Source organism: Corvus hawaiiensis, chromosome 13 (genome assembly GCF_020740725.1).
Source record: "Corvus hawaiiensis isolate bCorHaw1 chromosome 13, bCorHaw1.pri.cur, whole genome shotgun sequence".
Taxonomy (NCBI): Eukaryota; Metazoa; Chordata; class Aves; order Passeriformes; family Corvidae; genus Corvus; species Corvus hawaiiensis.
In genome coordinates, this window is record NC_063225.1 from 6,929,004 (window position 1) to 6,942,058 (window position 13,055).

The following is a 13,055-nucleotide window of genomic DNA, read 5'->3' on the forward strand; positions in this document are numbered from 1 at the left end:
AACAACAACAACTATGGCAGTAACAGCAAACACAAACCCAGTGCCAGCCTTCTCGGCTGTCAGGCCCTTTCCCCTCGGGTGCAGTTCCGCTCGCAGCCGGCAGGGGCGCTGGCGGCTCCCGGTGAGCAGGGCAGGTGCGATGGTTCCCCCGCGGCTGCAGGGGGCGCTCCGGAGCGAGCTCGGGAAACCCGCGGCTCTGGTGCCCTGGGATCCCGGGAAGGGATGGAACAAAGGCTTCACAAACCGCTGGGCAGCCGATCCCGGACTCTCAGGAACAGCAGGCTGAAACGGCAGGGACGAACGCAAATCCCGGGTGGCAGGCGAGATGTATCCAGATGGGAAAAAACCACGGAGGCCCAGGCAGGCAGGGCGAGCAGGGCTACAGCGTAGCGAAAGCTCGAAGCAGCAGCGGGGCAGGGCAGCCACAGCCCGGTCTCCAGCAGGGCAGGGAAAGCGGCTTTTGGGGTCTCGGCGTTGTTTCCAGCAGGAAGAAAGAACGGCCAAAAAGAAAGCAGCAGCAGCTCCTTTCTCTGCAGCTTCTCTCTCCGGACGCTCAGAGCGAACTGTCCCCACACCCAGGTGTAGACAAAAGAGTAGCCAGGCCCGCCCCACTCCCCTTTTTGTCTTTCTTAAGTACAGCTATTTGTCCCCTAGCAACATGCATATGGGAGAAAATTCCTTTAACAGGAAAACCTAAGACTAAACTAAAACCCCAACATTATCCACCCCGAATTTTTTCCCATACTAACATGTTACAACCATATAAATCTATGCATTACCTAAATTATATACAAATATACATGCTGATATTGATACAAGTACAGAGCCATGGGTAGTTCACCCTAAAACAAGGTCCTCTTGAGGTAAGCATCGGGTCTCTCCATCCTTTTGCATCACCCACCAGGTGCAACCTGGTCCCTGAGCAAAAACAACCCCACGGATGGGTTTGTCTTTGCTCAAGGCAGACTTTACCCAAACAGTTTTTCCAAGCATACCTCTCATGTGCACCACTGGAACCTTATCTCCATCTGTTGTTTGTAGGGGTTCGGATTGGGCAGGGCCTGCTCGGCTGGTGGAACCTCGAGTGTTAACTAACCAGGTGGCTCTTGCTAAATGCATCTCCCAGTTTTTGAAAGTCCCCCCACCCAGTGCCTTCAAGGTGGTTTTAAGCAGTCCATTACACCGCTCAACCTTCCCAGCTGCTGGTGCATGGTAAGGGATGTGGTACACCCACTCAATGCCATGTTCTCTAGCCCAGGTGTTTATAAGGCTGTTCTTGAAATGAGTCCCATTGTCAGACTCGATTCTCTCAGGGGTGCCATGCCTCCAAAGGACTTGCTTTTCCAGGCCCAGGATGGTGTTCCGGGCAGTAGCGTGAGGCACAGGGTAGGTCTCCAGCCACCCAGTGGTGGCTTCTACCATTGTGAGCACATAGCGCTTGCCTTGGCGGGTTTGAGGCAGTGTGATGTAATCAATCTGCCAGGCCTCCCCATACTTGTATTTGGACCATCGCCCGCCGTACCACAGAGGCTTCACCCGCTTGGCCTGCTTGATCGCAGCGCATGTCTCACAGTCATGGATAACCTGGGAGATACTGTCCATGGTTAGATCCACCCCTCGGTCTCGTGCCCACTTATAGGTGGCATCTCTGCCCTGATGGCCTGAGGCATCATGGGCCCATCGAGCTAGGAACAGTTCTCCTTTATGTTGCCAATCCAAGTCTATCTGGGACACCTCTATTTTCGCAGCCTGATCTACCTGTTTGTTGTTACGATGTTCTTCATTAGCCCGGCTTTTGGGGATGTGAGCATCTACATGACGGACCTTCACGGATAGCTTCTCTACCCGAGTGGCAATGTCTTTCCACTCTTCAGCAGCCCAGATTGGTTTTCCTCTGCGCTGCCAGTTTGCCTTCTTCCACCTTTCCAGCCAACCCCACAGAGCATTGGCTACCATCCATGAATCGGTGTAGAGGTAGAGCTTTGGCCACTTCTCTCTTTCAGCTATGTCCAGAGCTAATTGGACAGCTTTGAGCTCAGCAAATTGGCTCGATCCACCTTCTCCTTCAGTGGCCTGTGCAACTTGTCGTGTGGGGCTCCATACAGCGGCTTTCCATTTCCGGCTAGCGCCTACAATTCGGCAGGAACCATCAGTGAAGAGGGCGTATTGTCTTTCACTCTCTGGTAGCTCGTTATATGGTGGGGCTTCTTCGGCACGTGTCACCTGCTCCTCTTCTTCTTCAGAAGATAACCCAAAAGTCTCACCTTCTGGCCAGTTTGTAATTATTTCCAAGATCCCAGGGCGACTTGGGTTTCCAATTCGGGCGCGCTGCGTGATGAGGGCAATCCATTTGCTCCAAGTACCGTCGGTGGCGTGATGCGTGGAGGGAACCTTTCCTTTGAACATCCACCCCAGCACCGGTAGTCGGGGTGCCAGGAGGAGTTGTGCCTCTGTGCCGATTACTTCTGAGGCAGCCTGGACTCCTTCATAAGCTGCCAGGATTTCCTTCTCGGTGGGAGTGTAGTTGGCTTCAGATCCTCTGTAGCTTCGGCTCCAGAATCCCAGTGGTCGGCCCCGAGTCTCACCAGGCACCTTCTGCCAGAGGCTCCAGGACAGACCATTGTTCCCGGCTGCAGAGTAGAGCACGTTCTTCACCTCTGGTCCTGTCCTGACTGGGCCAAGGGCTACGGCGTGAGCAATTTCCTGTTTGATCTGGGCGAAGGCTTGCTGCTGTTCAGGGCCCCAGTGGAAATCATTCTTCTTGCGGGTAACCAGGTAGAGAGGACTCACGATCTGGCTGTACTCGGGAATGTGCATCCTCCAGAAACCTATAGCACCTAGGAAAGCTTGTGTTTCCTTCTTGTTGGTCGGCGGAGACATTGCTGTGATCTTATTGATGACCTCAGTGGGAATCTGACGTCGTCCATCTTGCCACTTTACTCCCAGGAACTGGATCTCTCGGGCAGGTCCCTTGACCTTGCTCTTCTTGATGGCAAAACCAGCTTGCAGGAGAATTTGAATTATTCTCTCTCCTTTCTCAAACACTTCGGTTGCAGTGTTCCCCCACACAATGATGTCATCAATGTACTGCAGATGTTCTGGAGCCTCACTCTTTTCTAGTGCAGTCTGGATCAGTCCATGACAGATGGTGGGACTGTGCTTCCACCCCTGGGGCAGTCGGTTCCAGGTGTACTGCACGCCCCTCCAGGTGAAGGCAAACTGAGGCCTGCACTCTGCTGCCAGAGGAATGGAGAAGAATGCATTGGCAATGTCAATAGTGGCGTACCACTTTGCTGCTTTGGACTCCAGCTCGTACTGGAGCTCCAACATGTCCGGCACGGCAGCGCTCAGCGGTGGAGTCACTTCATTCAGGGCACGATAGTCCACAGTCAATCTCCATTCCCCGTCAGACTTGCGCACAGGCCAGATGGGGCTGTTGAAGGGTGAGTGGGTCTTGTTGACCACCCCTTGACTCTCCAGCTCGCGGATCATCTTGTGGATGGGGATCACAGCATCTCGATTTGTCCGATACTGCCGGCGGTGCACTGTCGAGGTGGCAATTGGCACTCGTTGCTCTTCCACTTTCAGGAGCCCAACTGCAGAAGGATTCTCAGATAGTCCAGGCAGGGTGTTCAATTGCCTAATGCCCTCTGCCTCCACAGCAGCAATCCCAAATGCCCACCTGAGTCCTTTTGGGTCTTTGTAGTAGCCATTCCGGAGGAAGTCTATGCCCAGAATACACGGGGCCTCTGGGCCGGTCACAATCGGATGCTTTTGCCACTCCTTCCCAGTCAGGCTCACCTCAGCTTCCAAAAGGGTCAACTGCTGTGATCCCCCGGTCACCCCAGCGATGGATACAGGTTCTGCCCCCACATGTCCCGATGGCATTAAAGTACACTGTGCCCCAGTATCAACCAATGCATCATATTTTTGTGGCTCTGATGTGCCAGGCCATCGGATCCACACCGTCCAGAAAACTCGATTCTCCCGTGCCTCTTCCTGGCTAGAGGCAGGGCCCCTCTAGCCCTGGTTATCATTCTTTCCCTGGGCGTACATGCTCGAGGTACCTTCAAGGGGATCCGACATATCATCCTCCCTTCTGTAATACCTGGCAGCTCGGTCACGGGAGGCTGAGGCTACCTTCACCTTAGCGGAACCCCCTCGGTTAGTGCCTCCCTCCTTGAGTTCACGCACCCGCGCTGCCAGGGCAGAGGTGGGTTTCCCATCCCACCTTCTCATGTCTTCCCCATGCTCACACAGGAAAAACCACAGCTCAGCTCGTGGGGTGTACCCTCTCTCTCTAGCAGGGGGACGACGGGCTCTGACTTGGGGGCCTGTGACTCGCACTGGTGCCACACTGACCCTCCTCATCTCCTCCCTCATCTCCTCCCTCATTTCCTTCCTCATCTCCTTCATGTCCTCTTTGAGGTCCTGGACCACAGCAGAGACATGAGCTTTCAGCGGGCCATTGATCATGCTGTCATAATGCCTGAGCCTGTTGGCAACAGAGCCCACTGTTTCTCGGGTATTGTCAGCATCAATCGTTGCAATGAAGGTGGTGTATTGCGATGGCCCTAGCCTTGCCAGGTTCCACATCATCTGTCCTGTGCACCTGACCTTATCGGGGTCATTATCATGCTGTCCATCCTTCCCAAAGAGTACCTCTAATATTGCCACCTCTCTTAGCTGTTGGATCCCTTGCTCGAGTGTCTTCCACTGCATTCTATGATGATACTCCTGCATTCTTTCTTTGTGAATGAACCTTTCTCTCACACTCATTAAGAGCCGCTCCCAGAGAGAGAGAGGCCCTGGCTCCCTCACAAATATCTGGTCCACACCTGGGTCCTGGGTCAACGATCCCAGATACCTTGCCTCACCACTATCCAGTTGCACACTTGTGCCCATAAGGTCCCAAACCCGAAGCAGCCAGGTGGTATAAGGCTCACGCCCCCTTCGCACAATGTCGTTTCGCATAGCACGGAGACTGTCGTGCGACAGGGACTCAGTGATGACTTCTGGCTCTGGCTCTCCTGCTGGTTGTGAGGGCCCTGGTTGCCCATCATCATTAACTGGTCGTACTGATTTGGTCTTATACTTCCTCCTTTGCACAGGGGCGACTGCTGCTGGCTGTGGTTGTCCTTGTGGTTCAGCTGAAGCCTGGACGGTTGTAACATCCGTGGGTTCCACTGCTGCACCATCGGACTCACCCTCTTTGGGGCAGGGAGAGGGTTTTTCACTAGCTGAGGAGGTGTATTCCCTTAGCAATTGGCATATCTCCTGGCGCACCTGGCCCATCTCCTGGCACATCTCCTTGCGCACCTGGCCCATCTCCTGGCATATCTCCTGGCGCACCTGACCCATCTCCTGGCATATCCCCTGGCGCACCTGACCCATCTCTTGGCACATCTCCTGCATCCCTTTTGCCAGTACCCCCACCCAGTTTGGGTAGTCCATTTCTGAGGTGGACTGTTGGGCAGTATCAGTCTGTGGGGCGGGATCTCTAGTGTCTGGGGCTGTGGCAGGCTCTGGCTCTGGGGTAGGATCTCTAGTGTCTGGGGCCGTGTCAGGCTCTGGGGCAGGATCAGGCTCTGGGGTAGGAACTCTACTCTCTGGGGCCATGTCAGGTTCTGGGGCAGGATCTCTAGTCTCTGGGGCTGGTGTCCGGGTAGATATCCAAGCCAATCTCAACTTATCCTTGAATGCTAAATAGAGTAGGCCTATCAGCAGCAGATGGTTAGTATTCAGAGGGAATTTAAACCCTTCGAAAATTGATGGGGTGGGCCCAAAGAACTGGTTGAGGGGTTGGGAGAAAACTTCCCCTGGTGTCATTTCCTCACAGAAGGTACCATTGTTAACATAACCCCAAAAACATGTGCTCAGTGTGTGATAGCTGTTTATCCATGTGCCCACATTCCGGAGGAAGTTAAAAACCCATGAATTCCTCACCTTCTCGACCCATAACGCAAGCTGGATAACAGCAATGGTAGCCTTAGTCAGAGGACCCATACTCAAGTAAGGAGCTGCAAAGGGGAAGAATATAGCCACGGCTACATGCCACCCAAACCAGGGTAAACTAGACCACATAGTGCTGCCTAACAAGGTTCCAATATCCAGCACACAAAATAAAGTTATCGAGGAACTGTTATTCCTTTTTCACCTCTATCTCTTAATGCCCTCAGGCCCCACGTTGGGCGCCAAGATCTGTCTCGGTTTTGAAAGACAGGTGTCTGCTAAGGAAGGCAGAGGCCCCCCTTGAAGTGGCAGATATAACCCCTTTTCCCTCCAAGTTATTATATTTTGAAATCAAGGGCCTTTAGGCAAAGATGTGGGAAATAGGAATAACAGTTCTTTACTCTATATATATATGTATATAACCAGTCAAACAAAACAACAACAACTATGGCAGTAACAGCAATCACAATCCCAGTGCCAGCCTTCTCGGCTGTCAGGCCCTTTCCCCTCGGGTGCAGTTCCGCTCGCAGCCGGCAGGGGCGCTGGCGGCTCCCGGTGAGCAGGGCAGGTGCGATGGTTCCCCCGCGGCTGCAGGGGGCGCTCCGGAGCGAGCTCGGGAAACCCGCGGCTCTGGTGCCCTGGGATCCCGGGAAGGGATGGAACAAAGGCTTCACAAACCGCTGGGCAGCCGATCCCGGACTCTCAGGAACAGCAGGCTGAAACGGCAGGGACGAACGCAAATCCCGGGTGGCAGGCGAGATGTATCCAGATGGGAAAAAACCACGGAGGCCCAGGCAGGCAGGGCGAGCAGGGCTACAGCGTAGCGAAAGCTCGAAGCAGCAGCGGGGCAGGGCAGCCACAGCCCGGTCTCCAGCAGGGCAGGGAAAGCGGCTTTTGGGGTCTCGGCGTTGTTTCCAGCAGGAAGAAAGAACGGCCAAAAAGAAAGCAGCAGCAGCTCCTTTCTCTGCAGCTTCTCTCTCCGGACGCTCAGAGCGAACTGTCCCCACACCCAGGTGTAGACAAAAGAGTAGCCAGGCCCGCCCCACTCCCCTTTTTGTCTTTCTTAAGTACAGCTATTTGTCCCCTAGCAACATGCATATGGGAGAAAATTCCTTTAACAGGAAAACCTAAGACTAAACTAAAACCCCAACAGCCAGAGATCTCAAAGTTGTTAGGCTGTTCCATCTTTCCTGAAAATTAAAAGTTTGGCAAAGGAAAGTAGCTTCACTGTTGACTCAGTGGGAGAAGGGGAAAAGCTGTTTGGTGGGAGCTGGCTGGGCAGTCAGCATGTGAGTACAGCTGGGTGGCCAGCAGAGAGGGCATCACCCGTGAGCCAGAGCACATCCTGCTTCTGACCTGACAGTGGGAAAGGAGACTTGGATACCTCTGTGTTTTTCACAGCAACTTGTTAAAACAAAGTTGTTACCAGATTTCTCACATGGCATTTAAGGGAGTCTAGAAATGCCAGGACTGGGTGTCTCTTCTAAGCACAGTTCAGGCGGGTGAGATCTGGAGTATAACTTGCAGCAAAGGGGTAAAAGTGACCCCAGACAAGTGTAGTGGGGTAATTCCTGTCTGTACTGGAATGGGAGTCTCTTCTGGCAGTGATTTTGCATTTCACAGTTAAAGAAAATTCTTTTAGGAAGATTTTATATTCTCAAATGCTGCTCCTGCCTAGTCTCTGAAGATCAGACTTCTGAGAGTTGCACCAGCAGAGCTCATCCAAAGCCTCCACACACCTTGGAAAATTCTTGACTTTATTTGTGTGCTGACTGTTGCAAGAAGCATTAGAGATGCTGCTGCTTAGGTCAGGCTGGGCCAATCTCAGCAAGTCTGGCATTCCCTCCAGCATGGATGGGAACTGGCAGGAGATTCCGCTTCCTCTGTGCAAAGCAGCATGCCCGTTTGCATCTGTTCCTTTTTTTGGGCAACCCCAGCCTGGTGCTACTCCAGCAGTTGGTCATTACAAGGTTTCCTCATGCCAGTGCACAGATCTGCCTGCTGGAGAGTACAACCCTGTCACAGTGTAGTTCACTGGGCCTTGCTCATGCCTCTTGCTAACTGATTTTTCCTCTTGCAGGGATGACAGCAATCCCGTGTGCGTGTCTGGGCATATTCCTGGGTGGTCTCTTGGTGAAGAAGCTCAGCCTGTCTGCTCTGGGAGCCATCAGGATGGCCATGCTGGTGAACCTGGTGTCCACAGCTTGCTATGTGTCTTTCCTGTTCCTGGGCTGCGACACAGGACCTGTGGCAGGGGTTACTGTTCCCTATGGAAACAAGTGAGTCCACAGAGAGTTTCAGGGAGCTTTACCAACGTAAATTCATGTTACTGTCCTCGACAGGCAGTGCTGGCCTTCAGACAACCATAGAGCAAGCACAGAGAAGGCAGTGTTGTATGGGGCTCTTAGTTTGGGATGTTTCCATGCCACTCTCAACTGTGAGAGTTCAGTACCTGCAGATGACAGCAGAGTTTCACTAAAATCAATCAAACTGAGTCAAAATGTGCCAGACCTAATTCTCTACCCACCTCTATAGCATTAGGTCCATGGCACTGTCTGGTTTCTCCCAGCACCAAGGGAGAACTGCTTTGTACATTGATTTAAGTCCCTGACGGGAATTTGTAGAACCAGGTTTTAGATGCCTGGAAATACAGATATGGTGAAGAGAGAGTGTTTGTGGCTGCAAGCCCATTTTACTGTGAGAAATGAGGCCCACATAACCCTGCAGGACTTGTAGAAAGTTATTCGGTATTTTCCTTCTGAGTGCTCCTGTATGCAGTGGCAGTTCTTTAGATGACAACTTCAGCCTGTCAGCTCCTTGCAGTGTTCCAGAAAAATACAGAGCAATCTCCACAGCATCTCTTTGTGTTTCCTTGGGGCTTCTTGTTGAGGTTACAGGGCAGCCCAAGCCTTGCATTAGATTCTCTTTTGCAGAGGCACACTGGCCGTGGCATTCCAGTCCCCAAGGAGAGGCTGTAGCCTGGATTTCTTAGAGCTGGAACACAGCTAGCCTGCCCACTGCCTTTTTGTAATGTGTTTGCCTTAACTGTCCCCCTCAAAGCCATCTTTGTGAGCCAACAATTGGAAAAGTTGGCTGATACCACACTGTCCATTAATTTATTTTTCTTTTTCTCTTACAGTTCAACTCCAACCTCATCTCTGGACCCATATTCCCCCTGCAATAACAACTGTGAATGCCAAACTGATTCCTTCACTCCAGTGTGTGGGGCAGATGGGGTCACATACTTATCTGCCTGCTTTGCTGGCTGCAGCAGCACGGTGAGTGGGCTTTCCTGAGGACCTCTTGCCTGTAGGAACGGTTCTGTGAGCTCAAGTGAGTGAGGTTCATGCGTGTCTGGTACAGACTATCTCATCTACAGCCAGCAGTGGCTGCACCCCCAAAGCTGACCTCACATCTCAGGTGGGCCTGAGCCTCTGTTGTTTTTCACTCTGCTCCATAAATGCCCACTCTTTCTGGCAGCAGGGGCCAGGGTCACCCATGGAGCAGGATGGGATCTCACATCCTCCTGCCCTGGTCTTCCTCCTCAGCACAGAAGCAAGGAACATGATAGGAAATCTGCACAAGTGTCCTGTAGCAGAACACATCCTCTGCAGGAGATTCCTAGCCCAGGAGGGACCAGCTGAGGAACCAGCTTCTCTTTTATCCTGCAGCTCCCTTTCTCCCCTCTTCTCCACCTGCCCATGTTTGCCCTGCCCAATCCTTTTAGTCTTTTTCCTCTTGCTCTTTCCCTGGGTCTGGTTCCTAGACAGTTGTGAGCAGATTCTGGTTTTATTCACCCTTGTGTAAGCTTTCCTTTAATTCCTCTTGCTTCTCTCTCTTTCCTTGCTTTGCTCTGAGGCAGCAGCAAGGGCAGTTGTCAGGGGAGCAGACATTCCATCCAAAGACATTCTGCATTTTTCAGTTCTCTCTATCTAAGAGTTTATTTCCCTCAGAAAACTCTTAAAGACCAAACTATCTCTGTATAAAGAAGATGTGGGGAATATCTTAAAAGTCAGCTTTTTCATTTTTTGCTGCTGAAATGTTAATGTCTTCTGGGTTACACTGAAAATGAGTGCCTGCTGCTCCTGTGGGTGGGACTGGTGGGATTCCTGCTTCCTTGCTCCCTGCCTGGGGCTGTGCCAGGCATGGTGATCACTTCTGTGTGGAGTCTGTGGGAGGTCAGCCTGGTCACAGGGACTGTTTGTGCCTGCAGGGACATCAGTGCTCACCACATGCAATTATCCCTCCATGGCTTCATCTGTCCTCTTCGAGGAGACATCAAACCTCCCTTCCTGCCCTGGAGACAAAGCACATGTGAGTGCTGCTGAGCAGACACTTGCTGCTGGCTGTGCAGCCCTGCCCAGATCACCTGAGGTTGTCCTGCTTAAACATCTTGTCTCCTCCATTCTCTCCCCAGCCTCAGAGATGCAGGCATTCCTTTGAAACACCACAGTTTTGAGCTTTCAGCAGCCCTGCCAGGATCTACATCAGTGTGTGACACGTGAAGGTGTTACCTCCTCCCCTCTTCTTCCTCCTCCTCACAATAAGTCAACACCTGAGAAGGGAGCAGGATGATTTTAACAAGGAACCAGCTTGTTTCAGGCACACAGAATTGTGTCTCACCAGTTCACCAAGCCTTCAGCAAGTGTACAGCTGGTGTTAGTCTGTGGCTGGAGCATGGGAGCGATCTCCTCACTGTGCAGTTCAGAGCAAAGCTCTGGCTCCTCTGGAAGGAGCATGGTAATGAAAATTCAGCTCTTCCCCTTCAGTCTGCAGGTGCCTGACCTCCTGCTCTGCAAGAGCAAACCTGTCAGCAAAAAACTCACTCTCCCTCACACTCTCTCTTACTCATTCCTTCTTATTTGGCCTTTTTGTTGTCATCCTTGGGGTTCTTCTCATCTCTTTGTTTTGTGGGGGTTTTTTGCAGTAACATTTTGAACACAAACAGGTGAAGCAATAGCATCTGCTGGAAAGGGCATTATGAAGAATTATGGACCAGTTTGGCCATGCAATGGCCTTGAGGCAAAGCCAAATTGCCAAACCAAGTTTTAAACCCATAATCCAGGTAATGTCCTGTCTGGAGGGTCTTGTGAACGTTATACGCTTGTGATGAGCCAAGGATTGCTTTTTACTGGGACATAAAATTCTCTGAATGCTTTATTTAACTTTACTACATTGTGCGTTTCTGACTGCTTCCCTTCACTTTTCCTCTGTGAACAATTTCTAAAAGCAATGTGTAGCTCAGTTATTTTTTTCTTCTCCGTTCCTTCTCTCATACTGAGGTGATTCCAGAGGTGCACTTATCCAAAAAGCCATAGGTAGTGCTGGTAGGCAGAGCTCTGGCACCCCCAAGAACTTTTCTTTCAAGCCATTCCTGGGAGTGACCCTTGCATACCACATGTTGGACTGTGCATCTTGTTTGTTTGAAGCCATTGACTCTCTCAGCATTTTGGCTGGAGACACATGAATTCCAGCCTGGAGTTACTGTGCTGGCACCTCACAGCTTTGCATTGAAGTACCAGCCTGTCCCTTCCCTGTCAGAGCCAGGGCTTAAAAAATGAGTAATTAAAACCATGGGTAATTTGCATGGATAATCACACCAAACTCAGGATGCTGTTAAAGGTGTAAACTCTGCATCTGTGTAGCCTCACAGGCACACAGAAATCTGGGTGTGCAGCTTGCTGGGAAGCAGAAGGTTCTGATAACAAGTGGCTGGATGCAGGGGGATTGCAGACAAGGGGATCTGTAAGAGTTTGGTACAGGTAGCAAAAAGTTGCCTCTCCACAGGACAAAGTTGTAACTCCATCTTTGATGTTGCCTTGTTTGATGTCTGTGAGTTGCATACTGTGTCAGTAATAAAAGATCAAAGATCTCCCAGGTAAGGATGAGGTGCAATGCTAAGCAAGCTGATGTAGTTGGTACAAACCACTCACACTGCTTCGGGCCAGCATCTTGACGCAAAATGGTCAAAAAATTGGAATTGGGGACAAATTTTCAGGCAGTGAAGGTGGGATCTGCCTTGTGCTTTGTAAAAAAATCACCCTGGTGGAGGGAGAATCTGCCCCACCACTGCCCAAAACAGGTACTTTATGTCCCATGATGAGAAGCCATGGGAAATAAGCACCCAGTTCTGCGTGTTTGCTGTGATGGGAGTTTTGTCCAAGGATATTTCAGTGCAGGTATATACTTTTCCAGACTTACCTGGGTTTTGATCCACAGAGCCGTGTCCAGGCTGGTGGCTAGCAGTGCACTGCAGTAGGAGCCAGGAGCTACAAATTCCTGTTGTCTGTGCAAACACCACTTCAGTGGTGCTAATTGTCACCATTCTGGAGCCTTCAGGTGTCAGCTTCTAACAGCACAGGAATTTGTTACGTTAATTATTGCTTGCCAGCAGAAAGGCACCTGCATGTCTGCTCCAGCTCTCCTGGAGTTCTGCACCATGGTGTCTCTTGCCCTCTGTGCACTTAGTTGGAAGAAAATGATTTGACTCCTATGCAGAAGAAAGAGATTGGTGTCAGAAAGGTTGGAGTAGTATCCCTGCTGATCCTTATCTTTGAAAGCAGTGAACCAGAAAGTGTGTTTTTGTATGGTCCTAAGGGGACCCCTTTTGCAGAAAAGCAAAGGAATTTCTGCTTGCACATGGTAGAGGGGAAGGGGAGGAGATTTAGCTGCTTTTCAACGTTGTATTTTATGGCATTACTCCTCACACAAACACGTGACCTGCAAACCCAGTGGGTATATGAAGACAAGCCATGAATCATTTATGACCATTTCATTCTGTATTCGTTAAGGGATTTCTTGGTAGTATTGTGTGCCTTAATTGCACTGACATCCCCCACTCAGAAATTCAGGAGGGCGAGTTGGAAAATAAGAAAAAAAAAGTAAATCCTTGAATCTGTGACTGGCAAACAAAGCTTCTCTTCACATCCTGCACTTGGTGGAGAGATCAAAGCAAAATGCAGTCATTCCTCCCTCCTTCTGATCACATATTGATAAAGTTTATCTCGCTTGACTTGAGCTTTTAGCTCAACATAAATCCTTCTGAACCAGATGTCATTTACTAGCCCTGGAGTGCACTGAAGTCCAGCAGTGTCCGTGCTGCC

General features: G+C 51.0%; 1 protein-coding gene across 1 annotated transcript in view; it reads left to right on the top strand.

Moving 5' to 3' along the window:
- Positions 1-13,055, top strand: part of SLCO3A1 (solute carrier organic anion transporter family member 3A1) — a 144,694-nt gene that overhangs the window by 114,698 nt on the left and 16,941 nt on the right. Inside the window, exons 6-7 of the mRNA XM_048317680.1 lie at positions 8,033-8,231; positions 9,092-9,230. Coding sequence (XP_048173637.1) covers positions 8,033-8,231; positions 9,092-9,230 — 338 coding nt within the window. The remainder of the gene's footprint in view (positions 1-8,032; positions 8,232-9,091; positions 9,231-13,055) is intronic.